The sequence below is a fragment of the Tamandua tetradactyla genome, chromosome 10, assembly GCF_023851605.1.
Source record: "Tamandua tetradactyla isolate mTamTet1 chromosome 10, mTamTet1.pri, whole genome shotgun sequence".
NCBI classification, from domain to species: domain Eukaryota; kingdom Metazoa; phylum Chordata; class Mammalia; order Pilosa; family Myrmecophagidae; genus Tamandua; species Tamandua tetradactyla.
The window spans coordinates 18,056,704-18,083,485 of NC_135336.1; the positions used below are offsets into that span (position 1 = coordinate 18,056,704).

General features: G+C 45.0%; 1 protein-coding gene across 3 annotated transcripts; it reads right to left on the reverse strand.

Moving 5' to 3' along the window:
• Positions 1–1,578: 1,578 nt before the first annotated feature.
• MUC20 (mucin 20, cell surface associated) lies at positions 1,579–20,564 on the reverse strand. Of its 3 annotated transcripts, none has more exons than XM_077118032.1 (4): positions 20,440–20,564; positions 12,921–13,958; positions 10,726–10,817; positions 1,579–2,484 (listed from the first exon to the last, which is right to left on the reverse strand). In XM_077118032.1, the coding sequence occupies exons 1-4, from the start codon at positions 20,513–20,515 to the stop codon at positions 2,449–2,451; spliced, it is 1,242 nt and encodes a 413-aa protein (XP_076974147.1). In that variant the 5' UTR covers positions 20,516–20,564; the 3' UTR covers positions 1,579–2,448. The 3 variants fall into 3 exon arrangements, with proteins under 3 accessions (XP_076974147.1, XP_076974146.1, XP_076974144.1); XM_077118031.1 differs by lacking the exon at positions 1,579–2,484 and adding an exon at positions 5,142–6,205 and having other exon boundaries at positions 12,930–13,958; XM_077118029.1 differs by lacking the exon at positions 1,579–2,484 and adding an exon at positions 5,142–6,205.
• Between the last annotated feature and the right edge of the window lie 6,218 nt (positions 20,565–26,782).

Here is a 26,782-nt window from a genome sequence, read left to right on the forward strand (position 1 = left end):
GTGGGATCGCACTTGGCCCTGCCCATTGCAGACCCGGTGCTAAGTTCTACCATGAGGACTTTGTAATGTGAGTTGAGGCCCTTTTAGCATAAGGTCCAAAAGTTACACTAATTTAAATCTTATCCTAAATCCAGTGAACTCTTGGCAAGAAATTAACCCATTCTGTGCAAGACATTATTTTTATAGATACTGGGTATCAACAAATGTGGGAAAGAGAGACCAGAAAAATAAACAAAAGCAAGATGGCAAGTAGGAAGCAAGACCATTGCAACCTGAATTTCTTCCCCCTCCCTGTTTCTTTGCAGTGAACAATGAGGGTGGATGGGACGACGATAAAGCTGTGACAGACAAACCATGCCAGGGACGGTGGAGAGGCCCCTAACCTACAAGAACATTGGGGGGGCCTGCTACAATTGCAGGATAGCCATTGATTGGGATAGGGGAAGAGGTGGGGGCACTGTGGGAGTGGAGCATTGAAAGCAAGGTTGTCATGTGAATGAATCTTGAAGACATCATGTTGAGTGAAATAAGCCAGATACCAAAGGACAAATATTGAATGATCTCACCGATATGAAATAATTACAATAAACAAGTTCATGGAGTTGGAAACTAGAACACATGCTACCAGGGGCCAGGATAGGGGGAGGGAGTGGGGAGTTAATGCTTAAATGGGACGGAGTTTATGTTTGTGGGGATGCAAAGTCTTGATAATGGATGGTGGTGATGGTGACAGAGCATTGTAAATGTAATTAATACCACTGAAGTATACATTTGTATGTGGTTGAGAGAAACTTTTGGATCATGTATGTTACCAGAATAAAAAGTTTTAAAAACCTATAGGAACATACAACACAAACAGGAACCTCAAGTGAAGTATAGGCTATAGTTAATAATAGAATTATAATCAATTGTAACAAAGGTACCAGATATGCAAAGTGGTAATAAGGAATAAAAAAAGGAAACAAAAATAGAGTTTTGAGATTTAGCAAATCAAAATACAGGATGCCCAGTTAAACCTGAATTTCAGATATACAACAAAATAATTTTTTTTTAGTATAAAGATGTCCCAAAGAGTTTAAATTCACATTTAACTGGGTGTCCTGAGTTTTATCTGTCAACCCCGGTTCAAAGGGTGCGTAGGAGAAGGGGGGTACCATGAGAAGGGGAGAAGGGGCCCGTGGAGGGAACGCTCTCTGGCTGGGCAGGAGATGCCCCCTCACGAGTGGTGCGGTTAGGTCAAAGCTACAGCTGCACATTTCTGTGCACTCACACGCTGGCTCTGTGGGTTCAGATTCTGTCACTGTGGCACCCGGAATAAAGAACTGACCGGCCTTTCCTCGGGGTGCCAGGCAGAGAGGAGGAAACAGACCACCCATGCCACCGTCTGTGGATGGCAATCAGGTGAGGCACCCTCGGTGGGCGCTGGGGAGGCAAAGGGGGCCAACTGGAAAGCTGCTTGGCCCGGTTGTAGATTCCTTCGCCCACCCTTCCCTGCCCTCAGAGGAGCTTCCAGAAACTCCCCAGGGGCCTGAGGTGAGGCGCTTAAAGAGCAGGATGAAAAAGGACAGATAACTGCCATGATTTACCAATTAAAACATTTATTGATACCAAGAAATGATGTCTGCTCATTTAAACGTGGGGCACACTCGTGGAATTAGTTACCAGTTGCTGCTTTCCACACATGGATGGCCAAGGGCTGAAGGAAGGGCTGACCGGCTGTGGAGGAAGTTCCAGGTGGAGTCTCTGGTCAGAAAAGTCCCACATTGTGTGGCCCTCGCCGTGGCCCGGCGTTTTCGCCCTCTCAGAGTTGGTGCTGAGTCACGGGTAACTTTAGAAAGGCTCTCTTGTTTAGGGCCACACCCACCCTTGTCTTAATAAAATAGGTGGGCTCTTCACCTCACATACACGCCTTAAGAATCTTAAATATCTGGCGATTTTCCTCCAGGTGCTTCCGGCTCTTGCTGGTTTGGTGGCATGCCTTCGACTAACTTTTCTCATCTCCAGTAATTCATACACACACTCATGCACACACGCACGCACACACAGAGACTCTCACGTACAAGCAAATTATATACCTTAACTCCCAATGTTTCTGAATGGTATATTCCATATTTTACAATTTTTTGGATTCTAATAATAGCAGCAATCAGCATGTGTGGATGTGCGTGTGCCCTTACCCACTGTGTTCGGTGTCACTGATTTGAAGTACAAAGCAAGAAAGGGAAAACTAAGAATTGGTTTTATATAACAGTGTTATAGACCTTTATGCAAACTGCTCTCTATTCATGCCTAATTGTCACGCAGCAAAGTAACAATTACATCATTAAATTGGCATCTGGTTAACTTTTACATTTTGTTTGATTATTAACACAATGCTATTTCCTTCACTTTCAAAGTCAGTGCCCATTTTTCAGGGCTCTCTGCTCACAGGTCCATCATCTAGGTCACTCAGCAAACAGCCTTCCTCAGCCCCAGGTTCTTTAGCTACAGAGATGAATAATTTATGATGCTTACAGTTTAGTAAACTTGTAAATAAGTAATTATAATACAACATGTTAAATGATATAACAGAAACAAAGTGTTAGAGGAGCACAGGAAACTGAGAAACCAGCCCCTCTCAAGGGAGCTGAGGAAAGCCACCATGAGGAGGGGCCTTTTGAACTGCGCTTCCAAGAGTGAATAGGAGCTTTCCGGTAAAGAGGACAGAACAAGGTGATGGAGAATGCTTTGGGAGGGGGAATCATGACGTGCAAACATTCCAGATCAAAGCAGGTGTGACTGGGGAGGGGTGAGAAGTTTTCTGTGGAAGAAATATAGGATATGCGAGACAGGGCCATGGGACTCACAGTTGAGAAAATTGGCCAAAGGCCATATCAGAAAGACCCTTATATACCAAGATGGGAATTTTGGGAACAAAAGCTCTGGAAGCAATGGAAAAGGTGGTTTGAAGTAAAAACAGACCATTTCAAATAAATAATAGGGAGGACAAAGGGTAAAATAAATTGGGTAAATGGAAACACTGGTGGTCAATAAGAGGGAGGGGTGAGGGATATGGTATGTATGAGTTTTTTCTTTTTTCTTTTATTTCTTTTGCAGGAGTCATGCAAATGTTCAAAAAATGATCATGGTGATGAATATATAACTATGTGACGATAGTGTGAGCCATTGATTGTACATCATGTATGGAATGTTTTTATGTCAAGAATAATAGCAGCAATCAGCATGTACATATGTGCGTGTGCCCTTACCTACTGTGTCTGGTATCACTGATTTGAAGTACAAAGCAAGAAAGGAAATTTGTTTGTATGAGAAGTTTTTACAGGAAAAATATTTTTAAAAAATACATTTCATTTTTAAAAAATAAGAAGGAAGAAAATAATATTTCATGAACTTCTTTCCATGCTAATAAAAATGCTTCTTAACAACACTTCCATAGATTGCATAAAATAACACTATATTTAATCAAATTGCTATGTCGGAACATCTTAGGTTATTTCTGTTCCCCCCCCATTCATTTAGCTGTTATAAATAGTTCTATAATGAATATATGTATATTGTTCATTGCACAGTACCTTAACTATGGCCTTAAGATAAAAAGGAATAAAACTGCTTGGTTAAAGGGGTGCATATTTTTAAGGTTTTAGACATCAAATTGTCTTCCAGAAAAGTAGCACCAATTTCCATTCACACTAGCAATATTTAAGAGGGCCCTTTCTCCAAACCCTCATCAGTACAGAATATTATAATTTTAAAAAATCTTTAGCTATTTGACATGCAATAAGTAATATCTCACTGTATTAACTTACTTTTTTTGCTGATGAAATCAAACTTTCTTTTTCCATGTAGGGTGGTGGGTAGGGAATTTATATTCTTTCTTTGTGTGTTGCTTGTTTTTGCCACTTGTTAATTTTTCTACTGGTATGTTTATCTGTTTATTGCTTTGTAAAAGCTCTTTGTATATTAAGGACACACTGGCTTTGCCATATATACTGTTAATATTTCAGGTTATTTCTGGGCAAGGCTTATCTCCCCATCTGACTTTAATCCTTTTGGGGAGAGACGTGCCTCAGCCACCTTTGAATCCCCCACAGCTCCTCTTATACTGTAAGTTTTCAGCAAATATGCCAGGATGAATGTCTGGATTCTTTTTGTCCAACCCACTTTGTAAAAGTCATTCTGCCACGCTCTGTAAGAGGAAGGGGGTCAGGTAAATTACATACTCCCCTTATTCAGAAAAATGCCCAGGTCGTTTTGTTGTTTCCGCTATTCATTCAACAAGGATTTATTGAGCCAGGCACTGTTCTAGGCAACCAGGGACACAGCAATGAGGAAAAGCTTCTACTCTAATTGGAGGAGATGGATAAATACGACAAATAAATGAAATAAACGTTATGTTAGGTTGCGACCAGTTCTATGGAGAAAAACAAAGCCGAGGAGGGGAGGCTGCATTTTTAAATACAGCGGCCAGGATCTCTCTGAGAAAGTGGCTGTTCAGCAGAGGTGAAGGAGGCGGTCGAGTTAGCCACGTAATGAACTGGAGGATAAGCGTTCTAAGCAGACTGAACACCTGGCATAAGGTCCCTAGACTGGGACAGGCCTGCTGGCTTTCAAGGAATAGCCAGGAAGTCAGTGTGGCTAGAGGGCAGCGAGCATGGTAAAGAGGCTTAGGGGACAGGGCTACAGATCATGCATAACTTTATAGGGCATTGTACAAACTGCTTTTTCTCTGAAATAGGTGTGTTTGGAGCAAAGCCATAGAAGTGGTTTATATGCCTTCTGTTTAAAAAAAAAAAAGATCCCTTTGGCTGATATATTGGGACTAGATCTGGATGGGGACAATGGTGGAAGAAGGGAGAACGGTTAGGAGGAGACTGTAGTAATCCAGGTGAGAGGTGACAGAGGCCTGGACCAGGATGAAAACAAGCAGCAGTGGAGATGATAAGGAGGGGTCAAATTTGGTGTGTATTTTGAAGGAAGTAGAACCAGCAGAGTTTCCTGATGAATTTGATATAAAATACGAGAGAAAGAGGAGGTGGGGAGGCAGAGAGGGAGAATTAGGAAGGAAGGAGGGAGGGAAGGAAAGAAAAGGGTGGGGGGGAGGAAGGAAGGAAGAAAGAAAGACAAGATTTTGACTTGAGCAACTGAAAGATGGCATTAACTGAGAGGGGAGGACACAGGCAGAACAGGTTTAGAGGGAAAGATCAGGGCTTTGATTTGAACGTAATTTAATGTGAGGTATCTCTTAGACATACAAGTAGAAAAATTGAGTAAGCAATTGAATATATGTTAACGAAAGTTGTATAAAAGAGGTGAGTGGGATTTGGGAAATGTTTATTTTCTTCCCCTCTTCTTTATCTCTTGATCATTTTGCATTTTTCAAATTTTAAAATCATAATCAAATTTTACTTTTACAATCGGAAAAGGCAATAAGCTGTGTTTAATTTTTTAAAGACAATAAAATGTGAGTCATGAACTACGGGAGAAATAGTTGAGTATTACAGACTTTCATTTAGATCTGCATATGTCCAGAATTCAAAATTCAGATCAATTCAACCAGCATTCTCGGTGATCCTAAAAAAAAAAACCCTGGGCACCCAGTTAGTTTCAGGGGAAACGGAGATGAACAAATATGGTCTCTGGCCTGAAGGAGCTCACAGTTCAACAGGCCCCAAAGCCAACCTCAGTAAGTGCTGCAATTAAGGCCCAAACCAAGAACCGGGGGAGCATGAAGTACAGAGGTAGGAGTGAGGATGCACAAAATCATGAAACTGTGAAAAACCATACAGGTCAAATTGATAACCTCTTAGTCACACTGAGCATGCTTTTAATGCAGGATGGACGCACACAGCAGATGACAGATGGGTGATCAGGTCTTCCTTTACACACATGCTAAGGGACGCCCAAGCACACTGCTGGGACCAGAGGACCTCAGGCTTACACACTCTCAGGCATATGTGAACCAAGGTCCCAGGGCCAGGTAGGGAGTGAGGGGTCTGGGGCAGCTGATCACCATAGGAACTCTCCAGGCACATCTCAGCACAGTGAAATGGCTCGAGTCCATTGTCGGGTCCCAGGCCGTAAAGAGCGCTGCCCTCCTTTGGGCACACGGACCACACCTGGCTGCAGTTGATGTTCCTTAGCTCCTTCTGACCCACAGCAGGGAGACTTGAACGGGAGGCATGTGGGCATGCAGTTCATGGAGGAGCTGGAGGGCAAAAGGCGCTATTTCTAGCCCGCTTGGCCCATGAGCTCACCATAGGCCAACGACAGGAAGAGATAGTGGGAGGGAATGTACGAGGAGGGCCTGAAGGAGCTCACAGTTCAACAGGCCCTAAAGCCCATCTCAGTAAGTGCTGCAATTAAGGCCCAAAGGTACTTCCAGAGCCTTCTGTGTGCTGGGCCCGGCTTAGGTGCACCATAGGTCATTTAAACCTCAGAGCAAGTTTATGTAGCCAATATCATTATCCCCATCTTAGAAGGGGGTAACGTAATATGAAATAACTTGCCCAAGGTCATGCAGCTAGGAGTGAGGAGACTAGAATTCACATCCAGATCTATCTGGCTTTAAAGCTGTTTGTGTGACCCCTGAGCCCTACACCAGTGGAGGCTCCCAATAAGAACTGATGCCCTCCTCCCTGTGGCATGACTCCTGAACCCCAGCTGCCTGACCTGCTTCTGGTCTTCCTGGTTTCTGATCCCCGAAAAAGTTTCCTATTTGAGGGGTGTGCCGGTTTGAAAGTGTCTGTACCCCGGAAAGCCATGTGTTAATCCTGATCCAATCTTGTGGGAGCAGCCATTCCTTTCAATCCTGATTCAATACCGTAGGTTGGAATCTTTTGATTAGATTACCTCCATGAAGATGTGACAATCCAATTGTGGGTGTGACCTTTTGATTAGAGGGAGATGTGACTCCATCCATTCAAAGTGGGTCTTATTAGTTTACTGGAATCCTTTAAAAGAGGAGACATTTTGGAGAGAGCCAGAAGCAGCAGAAGCCTCAGAGCTGACAGAAACTTCAAAGCAGAGATGATACAGATGCAGACACATAGAGAACAGAAACACAAAGGTTTGGAGATGCTTGGAGCCCAGCAGACGTTGCGATGAGATGTTAAGCAAACCAGAACCTGGAGAGAGACAAGGGAAGCCAGGAGATGAAAGCCAGCTCCAGAGAAGCAAAGTGAGGAACCCCCACAGGAACAGAGGCTGAAAGCAACGGAGCCCTGGAGCAAGGGACCAGCAGATGCCAGCCACGTGACTTCCCAGCTGACAGAGCTGTTCCTGACCCATCGACTTTTCTTGAGTGAAAGTAACCTCTTGTTGGTGTCTTAATTTGGACACTTTCACTTCCTTAGAACTGTGAACTTGTACTTGATTAAATTCCATCTATAAAAGCCATTCCATTTCTGGTACATTGCATTCCAGCAATTTGGAAACTAAAACATGGGGTTCAGATCTGACACTCAACCCTGGCTTCCCTCTTTAACTAGGATTTGCACTTACTATTTGATTATCATCTCTATGGGGGGTTGTCATTTATTTGGCTGCCCTGTATCAAAACCCCATCCCATGCTTAGGAGATTCTCCATTGTGGGAGTCTCAATGAGCCTTCCTTTCCCTAAAAGAATGTCAAAGGTTCGGATAATTTCTCTCCTCTGGCAGCAGGGACTGGTTATAACCAGCTAGACTCAGGCCATTGGAAGTTCTCACCCAGTACTTTAACTCTGGAACAAGTAACCAAAAGACAAAGGGACTGCTTTGTAACAGTGTTTTACAAGCTAGCAGGATGTCAAGTGGCCACGGAGCATCCAATGGTGACAGTGGCCTCCAAGAGTGACGGTGTCCTACATTATGCTGAGTGAGATTAGCCAGAAGCAAAAGGACAAATACTGTATGGTCTCACTGATATGAACTGACATTAGTGAATGAACTTGGAGAATTTCAGTTAGGAACAGAGACCATCAGGAGATAGAAATAGGGTAAGATACTGGGTAATTGGAGCTGAAAGGATGCAGATTGTCCAACAGGACTGATTATAAAAATTCAGAAACGGACAGCACAATACTACCTAACTGTAATACAATAATGTTAGAACACTGAATGAAGCTGAATGTGAGAATGATAGAGAGAGGAGGCCTGGGGGCACAAAAGAAATCAGAAGGAAAGATAGACGATAAAGACTGAGATGGTATGATCTAGGGATACCTAGAGTATATAATGATAGTGACTAAATGTACAAATTTAAAAATGTTTTTGCATGAGGAAGAACAAAGGAATGTCACTACTGCAGAGTTTTGAAAATAGATGGTAATTCATATTTTAAAACTTTAACTTGTGTGTGAGAGTAAAGCACAAAATGTTTATTTGATACAAAATTTATATTTTAACTAGTGCATTTCCTAATATATTTGCATAGACAGCTTAATTGAACACCCTAAATACATGGAACCTTGAGTAGGGCATGAGATTTTGTAGGTTTGTCCAGAGTGATGCCCCGATAAACCTCAGAGTGATTTGAACAGTGAATAAAAGTATTTGCAAAGTCCCCTTGGGGGAATGGTGAGAAAGGGGGAAAATTCAACTTCTTGTTGAAGTGGAGAATTCCTGATATTCTCACAAGCAGTGGGGACAACTAAAGCAATAGGCTGAGCCCCCAGTCTTGGGATTTGTTCCTATGAAACTTAACCCAGCAAAGGATAGGCTAAGCTTACTTAAAATTAGGCTGCAGAGTCACCCCCAGAGAACCTCTTTTGTTGCTCAGATGTGGCCTCTCTCTTTCAGTCAACAAGACAAAAGCAAACTCACTGCCCTCCCCGTCTCTACATGGGACATGACTCCCATGGGTGTGGACCTTCCTGGCAATGTGGGACAGAAATCCTAGAATGAGTTGGGACTCAGCATCAAGGGATTGAGAAAAACTTCTTAACCAAAAGGGGGAACAGTGAAATGAGACAAAATAAAGCGTCAATGCCTGAGAGGTTTCAAACAGAGTCAAGAGGTTATCCTGGAGGTTATTCTTACACATAATATAGATATCATTGTTTTAGTTAAGGTATATAATGGAGAGGCTGGAGGGAACTGCCTGAAAATGTGGAGCTGTGTTCCAGTAGCCATGTTTCTTGATGATGATTGTAAAATGATATAGCTTTCACAATGTGACTGTGATTGTGAAAACCTTGTGTCTGATGCTCCTTTTATCTACCTTATCAACAGATGAGTAAACATATGGATTAAAAATAAATAAATAATAGGGGAACAAATGTCAAAATAAATTTATTAGATTGAAATGCTAGTGATCAATGAAAGGGAGGGGTAAGGGGTATGGTATGCATGAATTTTTTTCTGTTTTCTTTTTATTTTTTTCTGAATTGATGCAGATGTTCTAAGAAATGATCATGATGATCATTTTTCTGCCCTTCCTCCTGCCTGTTTTTCAAGCCTACTCCTCTGGTATTCCTTTGATTCTATACAAACTTGCACCTTGCAACAAACCCCTCTTTTGCTTACTACAGCCAGAGGTGTTTTCTTTTGCCTGCAAAAAGGAACCCACTTGCAATGAACACATCCTGCTTCCATCTGCCAAGGGAAACTACCTCACCTCTCCAGCCTGGCTCCAGGACTCTACCCCTGGCATAAGACCCCAGGTAGCACATCTGTCAGGTTTACTCTTACCAGGGGTGATGCCAAGCCAGAACCCCTGGCAAGATGTGTGGCATCCATGGACTGTGAAAAGAGCTAGATGCAAGCTTGAGAGGTTCGCATGGGACACACTATAAAACTGTGCACAGGGTTTTCACTGGTTACACTCTGTGAATAGAGCCCAGACACATCTCACTACATCATGCTCCATCTCCTACCTTATAGAGCTGAAGAGCCGTACCTGAGAGAGGCTGAACCAGTGAAATCTGCACGGAGTTGGCCCATTCTAACCATTCATCTTCAGAAGCCCTGATTCACACCAATCTTCAAAAACCCTGATTCCAAAATTCCACTACTGGAACTTCTGTCCAATGAACTGGATTTTAGGAGAATTTCCCAAACTTGAATAAATATATCCCACTATTGGTCATCATCTAGATTGCACATACATGGATTTTTTTCCTGTCCAGCATCCCTATTTCCTTTGGGGACTTTTCTTTGCATTTCATGTATGGTCCTGGTTGGGTACGGTAGCCCTTGTAGACCAATGAGCAAGTCCTTTCCTGGTGTGGTATACCGAATTGGGAAGAACACGCCTTTCTTGACTGAGATTGCTAAGCCACCTTTCCTTACATGTGGAGAGACTTTGTAGAATGAAGGGAGTAAAGTAAAGAGAGAGAGAAAACCCTAACGGTTATGTTGAGCTCCTGGATCCATATTTGAAGTTTCAAGAGCCTCTGCTAGGTTTCTCAACCAACACCTTGTCTTTTCTGTGTAAACTTCTATGAGCTGGGTTTCTGTTACTTGCAACTAAGAATCCTACTCGCCTCTGCATAAGGATCATACTTGAGGAAATTAGAGATGGGGCAAAGAATTTATGACATTGCAAAGAGGAGGAATTAAGAATTCAGAAAAGACATGTAGAAGCAAAGTCAGGCAAGGATCCTTGGTTTTAGCTCCTGATACCACAAAAGTTAGACCCTCTTTCCAAGTGTAAGTTGCTGTTCTATATCCCACAGACCTTCCCGTGGAGTCCCTGAGGACCTCTCACTCTTCTCTACTCTTCTGGCCCAGAAAGTTCTGACTCACCTGCTGCATCAGCCTCTCTGCCACCCTGGGGTCAGTGAGGTCTTCTTGGCTGGCCACACTCAGCCGCACGAGGAAGAAGCCTTCATCCCCACCTGCAGGTTGAGAATGGTAAGAAGATGAAAATACATTCAAAACAATTTTGGAATCAAGACAGGTGTTGTGGAATCTTGCCTCTGGCTCTCTCCCCCACTCATGTGTAAGTGTGTCTACATTCACAAGACATCTTCATTCACTTCCTGCAAGAGAAAAGAGGATTTTCTCTCTCTCAGATAATTGGGCACACTATCGTACCTTCCAAACAAGAGTGAAGGAAACGATGGTTAAAGGTACCACCCTCATTTGGAGAAGTCAAAAGAGTAGTGTGAGGAAGGAGAAATGGAAGAGGCTCTAGAACCATCTCCCCGGACGGGGCTGTTGGGAAAGGGTGGCTCTGTGAAGGGATGCCCTCAGCCAGTTCTTCCAGTTCTAAGTTGGTAGGAACTGAAGAAGTTTTTCAAGCCAGTCTTCCTGGTTCTTTCATTTTTTGAGCCCTAATCTGCTTGCCTTTACCTGCCACCTTGCAGTAATTTCTTCCTGTCAGAATTAATCTAGCAATCGCGATTCTAGGAATTTATTGGAATTTATCCAACAAATAACAACACATGAGAAATACCGGGGGGGGGGGTGGGGAACTCATTTTCTTTTCCATCCATAGGGGACTGGTTAAATAAATAATGGTAAAACAAAATGTAATGCTGATCAACCATTAAAAAAAAAATCACCTGAAAGGATAACTTTATCTCAGAGATCTGTGTTTATTGATTGCCCAACCTGCATTAAAAAGAGGGCAAAAGAGAATATAAATACGTATATGTGTTTCTATATGCATATTCTATGTCCAGAAGGATGCACAAGAAAGCGATATCATCAGTTACCTGGGTTGAGGAGAAATGGGTAATTGGGGGACAGTAGTGGGAAAAAGACATTTCATAGTAGGTCCTTTTGTACCTTTTGAATTTTAAATCATGTGGCGATCATCTAATCTACAAATAATAAAGAAAAAGTATTTTTAAAATAAAAAGATATTAATAAGTTGAGCTTAAAAAAACAAAAGCATAGTACAAGGGAAAGAGTTTTGGAATCAGACTTTCATCTGAATCCTGCCTCTATCTTTCTAGGACAATTTAGTTGCCATCTTTAAATCTGTCTCCTCATCTGTTAGAAGGAGCTAATAATAAGGTTGGTTTGAAGGTTAAATTAAAAGAGATAGCATCTGAAAAACTCATGATATACTGCCTGACATCAGAGAGAATACTAGCTAGTCTCCATGCTTCCTGGTTGTGAACTATTTTTAAATCATCCCTGCCTGAAACATAGAAGAAATTTAGTACAGTTGGGGTGACTAATATTATTATTTCATCTCCTCAGAAAGTAAGGGCAAGCTGAGGAAACTGCAGGGATGAGACACAAGGAAAGAGTGAAGGGAAGTGGAGGAAGAGACTATCACACTGCAAAAGGTGGTAGAGTTGGGCTGCTCAAGCTGCTTCTGACAAGAGACATCTTCACCGACAAGTATCTGTTATCTCAGAGATAAAGCTTTGGCCTCTCAAACCTTCACCCAATTTTGATTGCTTGTTTTAAGTCACTATCAATGGTACCAACTCCAGAAAATACATTCAGGGAAACCCACTTTCATGGGGTCCCACCTGCCTGGAGGACAGCAGCTCAGATCAGATGCCCACATGCTACTCCTTTGGGTACTATGTTTGAACCATAGGTTTCCATGAGGGCTGTGTCTTTTAAATAAAATTTAGGGCCTTGCCTAATGCACAGTGGTTAGTCAATAGTTTACTTCATAGGCAGTCAGACCTGGAAAAGACTTTATTTTTCAGCCAATGCAGCCTCTTCTAGCTAAAGCTAGAGAAGCTGCGGCCCAGATTGAGAGAGAGATTTGTACAAAGTCTCTTAGGTTGCTAAGAGCAGAGCCAAAGCCCAAACCATTTCTCCAGACTTCCAGACTAGCACCCTTTCCATATGCCACCCTAACTCTGTTTGTTACTGATTTGGGCAAGAACCACTAAAAGATTATGAAGAGATGATGTCAGTGAGATGGCTTAGAATAGGCCCTCAGATTCTTCCTTCCTTCCTAGTCCTAAAGCATATAGACATCCTTCAAACCCAAAACCCCCAAAGACCACACATGGGAGAGCCACTACCTGCAATACCTTTCGTGGTCTGCCTTGTCCGAGCAGTGGTGCGCCAGGCTGTTGGAGGTTTCCCTCTGGCCGTGCTGGCTGCCATCAGGGTCTTTGCTGAGGTTGTGACCTTAGCAAAGGTGATGTTTGTTTCTTGGCTGCTGTTGGCTGTAGTCAGATGGACAGAAGGAAGAGGGCTCCTATTGATGGGGAAGGGTGTATTGGTTATGCTGTCAGTAGTAAAAGTCTCTGAAGGGGTGGAGTTCTTGATGGTGGCTGGGTGGACTTCTGAGGGGCTGTAGACTGAAGCTGGGGACCCAGCGGGGAAAATAGCTTTGCCCATTGTTGACCCAGCCTCTGTGGTGATTGTAATTGCTCTCGTAACCTTGGCATGGCTTGCTGCCTCAACAGAGACAGTTGACGTTTCTTCCAAGGGATGGAGGCGAACTGTCACCAAGTTCCCACTGGAGGTAGTGGTCTTGGCTATTGTTTCTCTTTCTGTGGTGCTATTGGTGGTGAGTGGGGTCTCGACTGTGGCATCAGGTGTAGCTGACTCTGTGGTGCTGGCTGTTAAGGTCTCAACAGAAGTTGTCATTTTGGTGATATGTGATTTGCCTTTAGTGGGGTCCAGTGAAACTAGTGCCTCAGAGGTGGACAGGTCCTCCATTCCTTCTATGGGGCTGTGAGTTGTGCCTGGGGTCCCAGGGATGATGGCAGTCATTTCTATCTCTGTAATGCTGCAATTAGTAGCCTCCACATTGGTGACGCTGTGGGCAACCAAGGCTTTAGCTGAAGCATTGATTTCAGGTGCCCGGGCTTGTGAGGTGGTGACAGCTGGAGCTGGAGTGTCAGGGGAGGTTCTACCATCTAAAGCCAGGGTCTCAGCTTCTGTGGAGGTGTGAGCCAATGTCAAGACATCGATTTTGATGATCTGCTCCTCTTCAGAGCTGCTGTCAGTACAGAGGACACCAAAGATGGCTTCTGTGAGATCACTGCCTGTAACGAACTCATTTGTGGACATCTCAGTTATTGCAGTGTCACCACTTGTGGCTGATGTCTCTGTAGGGGTGGAGATCACAACCATGAACTTAGAAGGTATTATTTTTGTAAGGGTCCTAGTCTCTGTTACGGGAAAGACGGCCTTGGTTTTCCTGTTCTCTGCTTCTGAAGTAGTGCTGGCTAGGGTTAAAGACCTAGCAGGGGTCTTGGCTCAGGGTGTGAGTTTCTAAAGGGGTGAGGCCTGGGGCTGAAGTCTCAGTGAGGTCGGTGGTCTGGAAGACTCTCTCTGAGTGTGTCCTGACCCCTGTCATGGTAGGTATTTCTATGTGGTTCATTGTCACCAAAGGGTATGAACTAGCTGGAACTGGGGCCTTCATTGGGTAAGACCAACTCTGTAAACCTTGAGTTCCAGTGGACGGACACCATATCTGCTCTTGCGTTTATGTCCTGGGCACCGCTGAGAGGAGGGGTGGGGAGGAGAAATCGTTTACCCGATTTTTCATCTATTTAAACAAGGAGCAAGGAAGCAGTATTGGGAAGGCCAGTCCCGTGCAGTGTGCATGGAACAGGGGTTGCCCTGGTAGAGGTCCTTAAAAATCCAGATGACCCATTTGAAGTGAGCAAGCCCAGAATCCTAGTTGATTATCGGTTTGCAGGCTGTCAGAGGGAATGTGTGTGACCAGGATCCAGCTTCAAGAATAGCAAAGAAAGTAGCAGAGCAGGTATCAGGGCTCTCAGAACTTTCTAAGTGAATCTTTTTTCTCATCAACTAATGTTTCTCCATGGAAGTAAAAATTGTTAAAATGTAAGAAAGACCTGTGGTTTTATCTGTAGAGGTAGCTGGGAGGATTGGGGGAGGGGAACCTCTAGAGACATGTGGGTGGTGACTGCTTCAAAAGAGAGGACAGCAGGCAGGTCTTTGGGGCTCTAGTGAGAAGAGGAGAGCTTCCTGTTCCTGCCCTCAGCAGTCCTACATGTGGGTCTGAGAACAATAAGGATGGAATCCCAGAACTACAGAAACAATGTACCCATTTCCCACATGTTAGGGAGCCAGATAAGACAAAACAACATTTTTAGAGAGGAGCTTCTAGAACTTCTCCAAAGTGCAAAACTTCTCTGTTCACTTGACTGATCCTCTGAGTTTGTGCAAGTAGAGGGTCAGCAGGCATTCATTAACCTGGGGAGGCTATTGCAGAATCCTTTATGGCTTGCTAAAGGGTACCTCTCCTACAGGATAAGTATGTCCCTTTCATTATTTACCTGAAATTCAACTTTAACTAGGCATCCTGTACTTTATCTGATTCCCCTACTCTTGGGAGGAAAAAGATCAAGAGAAAACCCCTCTTTTAGGGAGTACTGACGGCTTGAGATGTTTTTTACTGAGCTCCACTAATTTAAAAGTAACCTAAGGACCCAAAAGAAGAATCACCAAGAGCCAGGGAAGCCTGGTCCCAAGACTCAGGTCCAGCTCCAGCACCTGGGGCTCAGGGTAGAGGGCACAGTATGTCCCAAGTCAAGAAGCCCCTTGGATCCCAGCCACCCTGGCACAGAGTTATGCACCAGAGGCATTGCTTTAGCATGTGGGGGTAAACTAGGGAAGCCGGAATAATATAAGGAACCCAACTATGCCAGCGTCAGGCCAGCAAGAGCATCACAATTACTGCCATCAACAAGCAAATGGTTTGGGCCAGTTTCTACAGCAGCAGGAGCAAAAGCAGCCCCAAAACTAGGGCCTGCTGATATCCTGATTAGATTCACCAACTCATTCTCTGCCTCACTTTGGAAGCAGCACTGACTCCTTTAGAAGTGCGCAAACTCCAGGTTTCCGGACAATTAGGGGACTGACAGTTGGCATTAGGAGGGTGTGCCAGTTTGAAACTGAGGTGTACCCCAGAAAAGCCATGTTCTTTAGTCTTCATTCACTATTGCTAAGTGGGATCTTTTTTCTTGCTTCCATGGAGATATGATCCACCCAGTTGTGGGTGGTAACTTCTACTTGGGTGGTTTCCATGGAGATGCGTCTCCACCCATTCAAGGTGGCATTGCTTACTGGAGCCCTTTAAGAGGGAACCATTTTGGAAAATGCTTAAGAGCCATGAGAGCGCACGCAGCCAGAGACCTTTGGAGATGAAGAAGGAAAACGCCTCTGGGGAAGCCTTAGGAAATGAGAAGAGAAAGCTAGCAGACATCGCCATGTTCCTTCCCAGTTGACAGAGGTGTTCTGGACCCAATGGTCTTTCTTTAATCAAGGTATCTTTCCCAGGATGCCTTAATTTGGACATTTTCACAGCTTTAGACCTATAAACTTGCAACTCAATAAATTCCCCTTTTTAAAAGCCATTCCATTTCTGGTATATTGCATTCTGGCAGCTTTAGCAAACTAAAAAAGAGGGTATCTGTTGGGAGGGAGATTCTAGACTTCTTATTGGCAAGAGTTTCAGGTACTTGGATAATAAACTAGAAAAATAACAGATGTACCCACATTTGCATGCCAGTCAGGTAAAGCCAGTTATATATACAAATGTTTAATCCTTCACCAATGTCCTCAGCCACAGGGCCTAAGACTTGCCAATAAATATTGGTTAACTGACTGATAAAGCAACCTTCACCACAGATGTGGAAACTGAGACTCAGAGAGGTTAACTGAGTAGTCTGAGGTCACACAGCTAATAGGAATGACTACCAGTGACTGACTAACCCCAAAGCCTGTAACCGCATGGGCAGAATCTCTGAGGGTGGGACCCAAACATCAGCATTTTGAAAACTCCTCAGGAGATTCCAATGTGAGGTCAAGGTGAGAGCCACTTGGGCGCAGGGAAAACAGGCCTCTCTCCCTGCACACATGCGGGCCTCTGGGCAATCACTGTGGAGAAAGGAAGCAGTATTGGGAAGGCTAACCACTGTGCCTGCCTATACTAAATAGCACATGGCAGGATTGTTTTGTTTGGCTAGTATTTTTTAAATGTTAAAGTGAAGTCCTTTAGGCCTTCAACCATAGCTTCTGCCACTCTCCAGATTGTCTTTCATCTGGCCAGTTCACTTCCATGCCTGGCTCCTGAAGTCACTTGAGTTTGTGGGCCTGGCAGAGTGGACTAGAGCTGAGGTTTGGAGCTAGTTCACAGGCCTGAGTTCAGCTGTTAACTCTCCCACTTCCTAAATGTGGAACTAATTCCTAAATGTGTAAACTTGAGTAATTTGCTTAATGTCTCTAGGCTTTACTCTCCTCATCTGTAAAATGGGGCAGCCATACCCGCTCCTCAAGGTGGGTTGAGGTTTTGATGAAGTAGTTTAGGTTACCCCAGGCCCCGACTCATAGGACATGCTCCGTCTTATTTTTTTTTTTCTTTAAAGTGTACATAGCACACTTCTGTGATTTCATCTGAGCCTCAAGATAGCCGTTTGGAATAGAAACATGGTCATCGTAGAGGCAGTGTTGGGTAGAAGAAAAGCAGACACTTTGGCATCGGTCAGGCCTGAGTTTGAATTTGGATCCATTACTTGCTTCCCTTGTCTTCTAGAGAAAGTTTTTTAGCTTACTTGAGCCTCTGTTTTCCAAAGGACAATAATATCTGCTTGGCAGGATTGGGGTGGGAATTAAAACAAGTGAATATATGGAGAAAGCACCCAGCCCAGGCCTAAGGGTCAGTTCCAGCCAGAGACTTAGGACCCCAATGGTAAGCAGGGACCCTCTGGGGATTGCATGAGGTACTTGAGTTACTGTGCAAAAGAACTTTGATCAGGAAGGTTTCTGGAAATACTGAGAGCAATTTCAGTTTTGTCAAGAAAGGATGAAAGGTTCTAGATGGAGGTTTTAGCCCAGGCAAGAGAAGAATAAAGCAGGCTCATTCTGAGTAGACAAGACATCTTAGTCCTTGGGTTAATGTAGGAGAGGTTAGTCCTGGGTGCACTCAGCGGGGAGCACAGCTGTTTGCCGGGGGTGATGCTGAATTGGAGGCTGTGAGGTCCGGGCCTCTGCAGGGCCCTAGCTGGATGGGACACGGCTTTGCTCGGAGCAGTCAGTGAGCTGATGTGCCACAGACCCATAAGTGGGTGCACATGTTCGGTTCTGAAATGTGGAGCTTCCTCAGCACGTAGGGGTAGGTTATCTCCTAGGTAATACCTAGTAAGTGGTATTGAACAGTCATCCATTCCCCTCATCTCCCCAAGGCTTGACAGTGGGTGAGTAGTAGACCCCAAACTTCATCTCTTTTCACAACAACACTCCCTGCTCTAAACCCGCCCAACCTCCCCTTCAGTGGAAGGGGTCTGGCGAGCTGCCCTGCTGCCACACATTTGGCTGGCCCTCAGCCCACCTGGGACATGACAGTGTGCAGTGAGCAACCCAGCCTGGGGCCTTCCTGGGCCTTCAGGATCTGCTCCAGGCTGGCTCTGATCTCCCTTAAACAGATGTGTGCTCATATCCAGACGGTGGAGCACAGGGGAGGAGATTGCCTGCCCTGGTGACAGCACCTGTTACCTGCCCGGGGGTCTGGCCATCCCAGCAGCACCCCTCCATCCACCCCCACCAGAACCCGGACCCAGGCTTTTCCTCCTGCCTCCCATTTAACCCCTGCCTTGATCCTTGATCCCTCTGCTGGATTTTCTCCCCTCAGTCTAGCCTAGGTTTGGTCTCACCCCATACAGCACGCAGAGCCTTCAAGCTGACCGAGGACTGGGAGTGCCTCCCCTCCCTGTCCAAGAAGGCCCTGGAAAACCTGAACTTCCTGGTCTATTTGGCCACTTCTTCCCAGAGCATCAGGCCTGGGCCCCAGGTTCTCTCCGTGTATCCCACTAAATGATGCAAAGAGCACTGAACCAGGAGTCAAGACGCAGGGTTCTAGCCCCAGGTCTGTCTCCCACTGGCTCTGGAGTCAGATGCCATACTTATTCAAATCCTCACTCTGTCTCCTACCTGCCAAGCAAGTCAGCCTCCATTTCCTCGCCTGTGAAAAGAGGGTCATACCTGCGTTGCCAAGACAGGGAAAAACAAAGGAGAAGGGGAGTGGGAAAACTCTACGATATTTCAAAGCCTGAGAGGGCTATTAAGCACTTTTCCCCCATTGTGTCCTTTCAAGGATCCACCCTTGTGGAAGGCATATGGGCATGTTTCAATACTGTGTGCATGTCAGGCTGGGACCCATGTGGATGCTGGGTGGTCACGGGCACAGGCTCTCATCACCGTTCGGTCCGATCTAACTGCATGTGCAAATCACACTGTTATCATAACTGCTAGTTTGCCTTCAAATAATGCTTCTTGCCCACACATTAAAGCCTGAGACACTTGTCTGAACCACCCTGATCCCACACACTAGAAACAGCTTTTTTGCTTCAGCCCACACAGTCCTAAAACGATCCCCTCAGAATCTGGCTGAGGACCTCTCCTGAGACTTTTTCTTCCTTTTCCAGGAGCCCCGTGGTGTGCCCCTGCCCTGAGCTTTCCTCTCAGGGAAAAGTCACACTTTTCTTCTCCCACAGCCTCCGCATTTCTGGGCTTCTCACAAGCCCCATCCAAGCCTCTCACTTCCCAGGGTCTGTGGATTCCCTGGGTCTCCTCAAACGTAGCAAAGCCTGCTCCTCTGCACAGCTCACGTTTCCCGCAGCTGTCCGGGTGCATTCCTCCAGTCCCACGTGAGGGTGCTGGAGCGGAGCGGGTGTGGACTTCGGACCCTGAGTTTGCCTCCCTGCTGGGCTGGTTTCTGGCCCTGGGATCTTGGGCAAGTCTCCCCTTTCCAACACTGCATTTTCTCACCTGTAAAATGGAGCTGGTGGCACTTATTTCATTGGGGTTGTTAAGTATTAAATTAAATTAAATGTAAAATATCCACCACCAGCCTGGCAAATGGTAGATGCTGGCAGGAGGCAGCATGGCCCAGGGGTTAGTCGTGCGTGGAATCAAATTCTGGCTCTCCAGACAAGCTACTTCTATCCCCGTAAGCCTCAGTCTCCTCATCTTTAAAGAGGGCTGTCTCTCTCCTAGGGTTGTTGTAAGGATTAAACAGATGATTCCTGCAACAAGCTTGGCATGGTTCCTAGCAGTGACACATCAGTGTCAGTTCCCTTCTTTCCAAAAACCCCTCCGTCTCTCCAAACCCACCCTCCCCAAGCAGTCTCGGACAGTCCGACTTTTCACACAAAAACTATATCTTATATTTTGAAGGACATCTTTGTTAGGAAGTGATCCTGGAGAGTGAGAATCTTGGTAAGCCACATTCTTCAGCTTTAGGAAGAATTGCCACCAGGCCACACACCCCCCCCCCCCCCCACCAAAACACACACACTCTCACCATCCTACTTATCCTTCCACATGCATATGGCGCCCCTACGATGATGTTTATTTGTGTGTACTTCATTGTCATACATGCTTGTGCCAACACAAGTTTTGCTATCTGCATACTCTTAACCGACAGTAATAATACTTCATATTTTTATAGCCTTTTGGTTAATCACAATTAACTCAAAAGGGCCGATCCTTGCCTGCTGAGGGCTGCCCACCTGAAACCCTCATCCAAAGACCCACCAGGCCCCCCTCTTACTTCCTTACCTGCAGAGCTCCTGGGGACCACTGCCTCCCAGCAGCAGAAAAAAAGGGGTAAAGCCAAGCTCCAAAGAGAGTTCATCCTGGCTGCCTGGAGACCTGGCTGCTGCTTCTCACTGCTACCTTTTCCTGCTTCCTCAACCCAAGGAGGAGGGGCAGGCCACCTACCTGGGTGTGACTGGTGGTTTCCAGCATACAGCTGGGTAATCACAAATGCATAGGCTGAGAGTCTCAACTGCCAAGCTGAGAGTCCAGGGCTTTCAGCCATACTGACACCTCCTGTCCCACCCTGCCCCACGACCCACAACCTCTCCTTGCTGATATCTGGGTTGAAGATATGGAATCAGTTCTGCAGTGATATTCACCCCCTCAGGCCTGCAGCCTGGTAGCCAAGGAAGATGGTGTTTCACCTCCCCACACCCCGTCCCCCCCACTCTCCATCCCTGTGCCAGGATGGAGGGCTGGATTTCATCTGGACCCTGGACCTTATCAGCTCTATGATCTACGGCAAATTATAGACTCTTTCTGAGCCTCAAATTCCTGGTTTGTAAAATGGCAAAATCTCTACCTCACTGGGCAGATAAAAGCACTACATAAGATAGTAAAGCTTTCACACAATGCCTGCTGCATAGTTGGTGCTTATCCAAAAGGGGTCCATCTTAGGTGCTCAATAAATGAATGGGTAAGTGACGGCTCTTATGCCCACCCTGATCTTCATGCAGTAGAGAGAGAGGCTAGCCCCCCCCAGACCTCCCGATGCAGGGGCAGGACTCTGATCTCTAATGTCTTTGCATCTTCAGCACCCAGGGATTCTGCATCCAACCAGAGCCAGGCTGGGGGTCTGGGATGGGGATGGGAAGGAACTAGCTGGGTGAAGGGAAAGGGTCATTACGTTGGTCTCAGAAGCAGGGCCCGGACCCAGAGAAGTGGGAAGTGATGACTTAGAGACGCTGAGGGGAGTTGGGCCATGGGGGAGGGGAATGAAGCTGTCAAATATGTTTCCAAATGCTCTAGAGAAGAATCTTACTCCTTGGTGTTTGGGTTTGCTAAAGCTAATGAAATGAAATATACCAGACATGGACTGATTTTTTGAAATAAGAAAGCAATAGTTTTCAAAGCCCTCTTCAACAAATAGTTACAGGACAGATCCCAGAGTCTGTCATGGGCTACCATACGATCCTCTCAGATTTTTCCTTCTAACTGCTCCAGAATATAGGAGGCTAGAGGGCATAAATATTTTTTTATCACCACAATCAACTTTTTTCTTTCTTTTTTTGTGAAAAATAACATATATACAAAAGAGCAATAAATTTCCAAGCATAGCACCACAATTAGTTGTAGAGCATATTTCAGAGTTTAACATGGTTACAATTCCACAATTTTAGGTTTTTACTTATAGCTGCTCTAAAATACTGGAGACTAAAAGAGATATCAATTTAATGATTTGGCATTCATATTCATTTGTTAAATCCTATCTTCACTGTATAACTCCACTATCACCTTTGATCCTTCCATCCCTCTCTTTAGGGGTGTTTAGGCTATGGCCATTCTAAATTTTTTCATATTGGAAGAGTCTGTCACTGATATGGGGTAGGGAAATGGAACTATCTGATGTTCTGGAGAGGCTGGGCTAAGTTTCAGGACTTATCTAGACCAAGGACCTATCTGGAAGTTGTAGGTTTCTGGAAAGTTAGTCTACTGCCTGGAACCCTTGTGGAATCTTATATATTGCCCTAGGTGTTCTTTAGGATTGGCTGGAATGGTCCTGGTTGGGGGTTGGCAGGTTATGATAGGTAGCAAGGTCTACCTGAAGCTTGTGTAAGAGCAACCCAGAGTAGCCTCTCGACTTTATTTGAACTCTCTCTGCCACTGATATTTTATGTTACACTTCCTTTCCCCCTTTTGGTCAGGATGGAATTGTTGATCCCACTGTGCCATGGCCGGATTCATCCCTGGGAGTCATTTCACCCCTGGATGTCATGTCCCATGTAGGGGGAGGACAATGATTTCACTTGCAGAGTTGGGCTTAGAAAGAATGAGGCCACATCTGAGATGGACCTCCTCAATAGAGATTTATTAGCTTACCAATTTACAGTTCTAAATTACTGTGCAAGTGTCCCACTTAAGGCATCACAGGGCAACACCTTCTCTGATGACTGGTTACCAGTGAGCATGGCTCCTCTGTCAGATAACAAGGTATATGTTGACATCTGCTGGTCCTCCTCTCCTAGGTTTCTTTGCTTCCTCCTTCTGGCTTTAGTGGCTTCTCTGGGGCTTTTCTGTGAGCTTCTCTCAATTTCATCTCTTAGCTTCTGTGTGTGTTTTCTTCTCTTACAGAGGATTCCAGTAAGAGGATTAAGACCCACCTTGAATGAGGCGGGGCACATCTCAATTGAAATAAACTAATCAAGAGGTCCCACCTACAATATGTCTACATCTATAATATGTCTGCACCCACAGGAATGGATTAGAAGAATATGGCCTTTTCTGGGGGTACATAACAGCTTTAAACTACCACAAGGCCCAAGGACTTGAGCAGCTCTGTCTACAGTCGGTGGAGAGAAAGTGCCTGGGGAATTTTAGGGCAATAGCTTATGATAAAAGCAGCTCTGGTGTATAGGAAAGCATGTTGAATGCCATTATGGAAAACAGAATCTCAGGAAGGTCCTGGTTCCCTTCCAGCTCTGCTCTGAACGGTGGCCCAAGAGCTATGCAGTGTTGGACAAGCATTGTTCTCTCCAGGCCTCAGTCAACAAGAAGAGCTCCAAGCTCTTGGCTCTAGTAGTCTGGGATTTTGAGTTGGCCTCTCAGGTGGGTGGCTCTGGAGGGCAAGAGTGCATGACATTGGCTCCTAGAACTTCATTCTGCATTGGGATAAAAGGCTGCACTGCCTGCACAGAGGAGGGAGGCTTTGGTGAGGGATGGAAGATTGCCAGGGAGGTGGGACATACTTCAGGGTTTGAGGTCAGAATCTAGGGCCCCAGTTCTACCTACACCGTTACTCTGGAGAGTGCTTTCGATAGGCCGGGTCTCTTCCCACCCTCCCACTCAACCTCAGTTCTTTGCTTTATAAAATAGAAGAATGGATTTCCCCTTGGTAGGTTTTGGGTAGAGAGCGAGGGCCGGGTTCACAGCAGTGACCCAAATTCTGTTCAACTCTATCTAATGGCTTATGATTCAGCTTGAGCCTTCCCTTAGAGAAGATGAGGACAAAACCAGCAAGAATGCAGCTCCATTCTGCCACCTCCTTCCCTTTACTCTACCTCTCTGCCTCAACCCAGCTAGGAGAGGGGCTTCCTCATTCCAGAGACAGGTGGGTCCTGAGACTACAAACAGGTATTCAAGGTGCCTTTTTCACACACACACCCCCCCCCTCCAGGGACTGCCCCTCTCCATTTCCTTTTCCTTTTTATCATTTAAATGATCAACAGTTACACTTCAGCCTGGGGAGGTTGCAGATGAGGAGATGGGAAACCTGCTGGGAGGGAAGTCTGGCTGAAAGCTTCACAGGGTTGGCTGAATTTTGTCTGGGCCTTCTTTCTCTTATCTGGGGGGAGTTTCTGGTCCTGGGGGCCATAACAACTCTATCCAGAAACTTTTCAACCAAGCTCAGCCCGAAGGAGCAAAGGAGGGTCGTTTTATAAATTCAACAGATAGATACTGAGCACCTGTTATACACCAGACACAGTTCTAGGCACTTAGAATACATCACTGGGTAAAATACACCCTGCCCTACTGGAACTTCCTAGTGAGGAGAGATCGCAAAAAAACACATAGCAAATAAGTGAATTATTTAGGGATGAATGCTATGGGGGAAGAGAAAAAGAGAGAGGTAAGAGGAATCAGGAGCACTGGCCTGTAGGTATGTGTGTGTGTGTGTGGGGGGTGCAGATTGCAGTATTATATTGCAGGGAGGAGGTTTGCCAAGTGGATCCCTGGGGGAGAGCACTCCAGGGAGCAGGAACCGTAGAGACCCAGAGGATTAAGGCAGGAGCAAGTGTGATCTGTTCAGAGGCTGGTGTGGTTGGAGAGTTGCAAGGGGGCAGAGTTGTAGGAGAGGTGCATGTAGAGATGAGGGGAGAGAGTGGGGGCAGATGATAAGGGCCTTGAGGGCTTGGGGGTGGGGGGGGAAGGGCCCTGGAGAGTTTCGACTCTCTAGAGGAGGAATGAGATCTTATAACTGAGAAGTTAGGATTTCAGGGATGATGATGGCTGCTGAACCATTTCACAGATACTCCTTTTTGCTTTCTGGTATATTGAACTGGACAGACAGAAATATCTGAAATCTCTGAACTGTAATCCAGCTGCCTTGATCTCTGATAGTGATTGGATAGTCTTTATCTTGGGCCCTAGTGATTGTAAAAACTTTGTGACTGACCCTCACTCATACCCATTTTATCTAGTTTTTCAACTTTGACTTTGGTGCCTTGTGATCACTAAGGACAGCCCCTGATGTTTATTAATGAAGGGCCTTGGGTCAGTCCAGAACTAACCCACCCCAAGTCCAAAGTTATCATGATAACCAAAGCTGGATCTAACCAAAATGGGCCTGTCTGACATGTGCAGTAGCTTAGACTTTAACCTGCAAGTCACCTAGACCTCATTATAATACTTAAAATCACACCCATCTTCATATTAAAGCCGCCATTTTCTTACATAATTCTGTAATCAATCTGCACATGCTTAATAATTTGATCACCTCTAATTACATTATCTGAAGCCAGTGTGCTCATTATCTAAAACCTGCCCATCATTTGAAAGTAGAAAACTATCAGAATTACTGCAGTGTGGGGAGACAGACTTTTGGACTGATAGGCCATCTGCTCTCCCGTCTAGCACCTTGCATTGAGCACACTGGGCAAAGAAACATCACCTTTGTCCGGTAACAATTTGGTGACCCCTAGATGGGACAAAGATTCCTAAGGAGTGGAACTGCCCCTAAGGAGTCTTGAGCCCCAGCTGAGCACGTAAATGCAGTAAACAAGGCATTTGTGGCAATTGGGTTTTTCGGTTCTGTTGGCACTCCAGACCCTTTGGTGCCTTAAAAAGCTTCAAAGAGAGAAACTGTCTCCAGTTCCAAGTCCAGCCGTCTAACTGGGTGAGTGGGTCATCAGGGTAAAAGTAGATCAGGAAGTTAGTATGGCAGGTCCCGCTTCCAGAACAATCCCCATTGCTCCTTGCTCTGAAAGCTGCACCTTTCTGTTTTCTGAGTACATTCTGTACGGGTTTTGAGGCCCTGACCCATGTTGGGCCGTACACGGTTTAAAACCCTGCCCTAATTTTTTTTTAATCACCACAATCACTTTTTTTTTGGTAAAAAATAACATATATGCAAAAAAAAGCAATAAATTTGAAAGCGCAGCACAACAATTAATTGTAGAACAGATTTCAGAGTTTGGTATGTTATAATTCCACAATTTTAGGTTCTTGCTTCTAGCTGCTCTAAGATACTGGAGACTAAAAGAAATATCAATGTAATGATTCAGGAATCATACACATTTGTTAAATCTACTTTCTCTATGCAACTTCACCATCACTTTTGATCTTTCTCCCACTCTTTAGGGGTATTTGGGCTATGCCCATTCTAACTTTTTCATGTTGGAAGGGGCTGTCAATAATATGGAATAGGGGGATAAAACTAGTTGATGTTCTAGAGAGGCTGACCCCTCTGCACTTCAGGGTTTATCTGGTCCAGGGACCCATCTGGAAGCGGTAGGCTTCTGGAAAGTAATCCTAGTGCATGAAACTTTTGTAGAATCTTATATAACATCTAGGTGTTCTTTAGGATTGGCAGGAATGGTTTTGGTTGGGGTTTGGCAAATATGATAGGTAGCAATGTCTAACCGAAGCTTGCATAAGAGTGACCTCCAAATATCCTCTTGACTCTATTTGAACTCTCTCAGCCACTGAAACCTTACTTGTTACACTTCTTTTCTGCCTTTTGTTCAGGATGGCATTGTTGATCTCATAGTGCCAGGGCCAAGCTCATCCCTTGGAGTCATCTCCCACGCTGCCAAGGGGACTTTCATTCTTGGATGTCACGTCTCATGTAGTGGGGAGGGCAATGACTTCCCTCTACAAATTCATTTGTCTGGTTGAGTGTACTCTTGGAAAATAAATCAGACAACCATGAATTGTTGGTACTTAAGTATGTCTGTTTAACTGCTAAGCGGTGTGTTACCTACACAAAGTAAGTGTTTAATGCTTGTTTAATTGTTAATCAGTGTGCTACTTAGAAATAGTAAGTGTTTAATGCCTGTTTGATTGTTAGTTGGTGCATTTGTTCTAGTTATTAATGGGTGTGTTATTTACATACAAGTGTTAGGTATTTTTTTAGTTGATGTCTTAC

Bases quoted from the DNA above. Each gene is read 5' to 3' on its own strand.
- MUC20 (XM_077118029.1), bottom strand. From the start codon at position 20,515: ATGAACTCTCTTTGGAGCTTGGCTTTACCCCTTTTTTTCTGCTGCTGG. The intron at 13,959-20,439 runs GTAAGGAAGTAA...CCACCCCTACAG, and splicing joins GGTCCCCAGGAGCTCTGCAG to AGACATCAGCCACAAGTGGT. The intron at 6,206-10,725 runs GTGAGTCAGAAC...TTTGCCCTCCAG, and splicing joins CAGAGAGGCTGATGCAGCAG to CTCCTCCATGAACTGCATGC.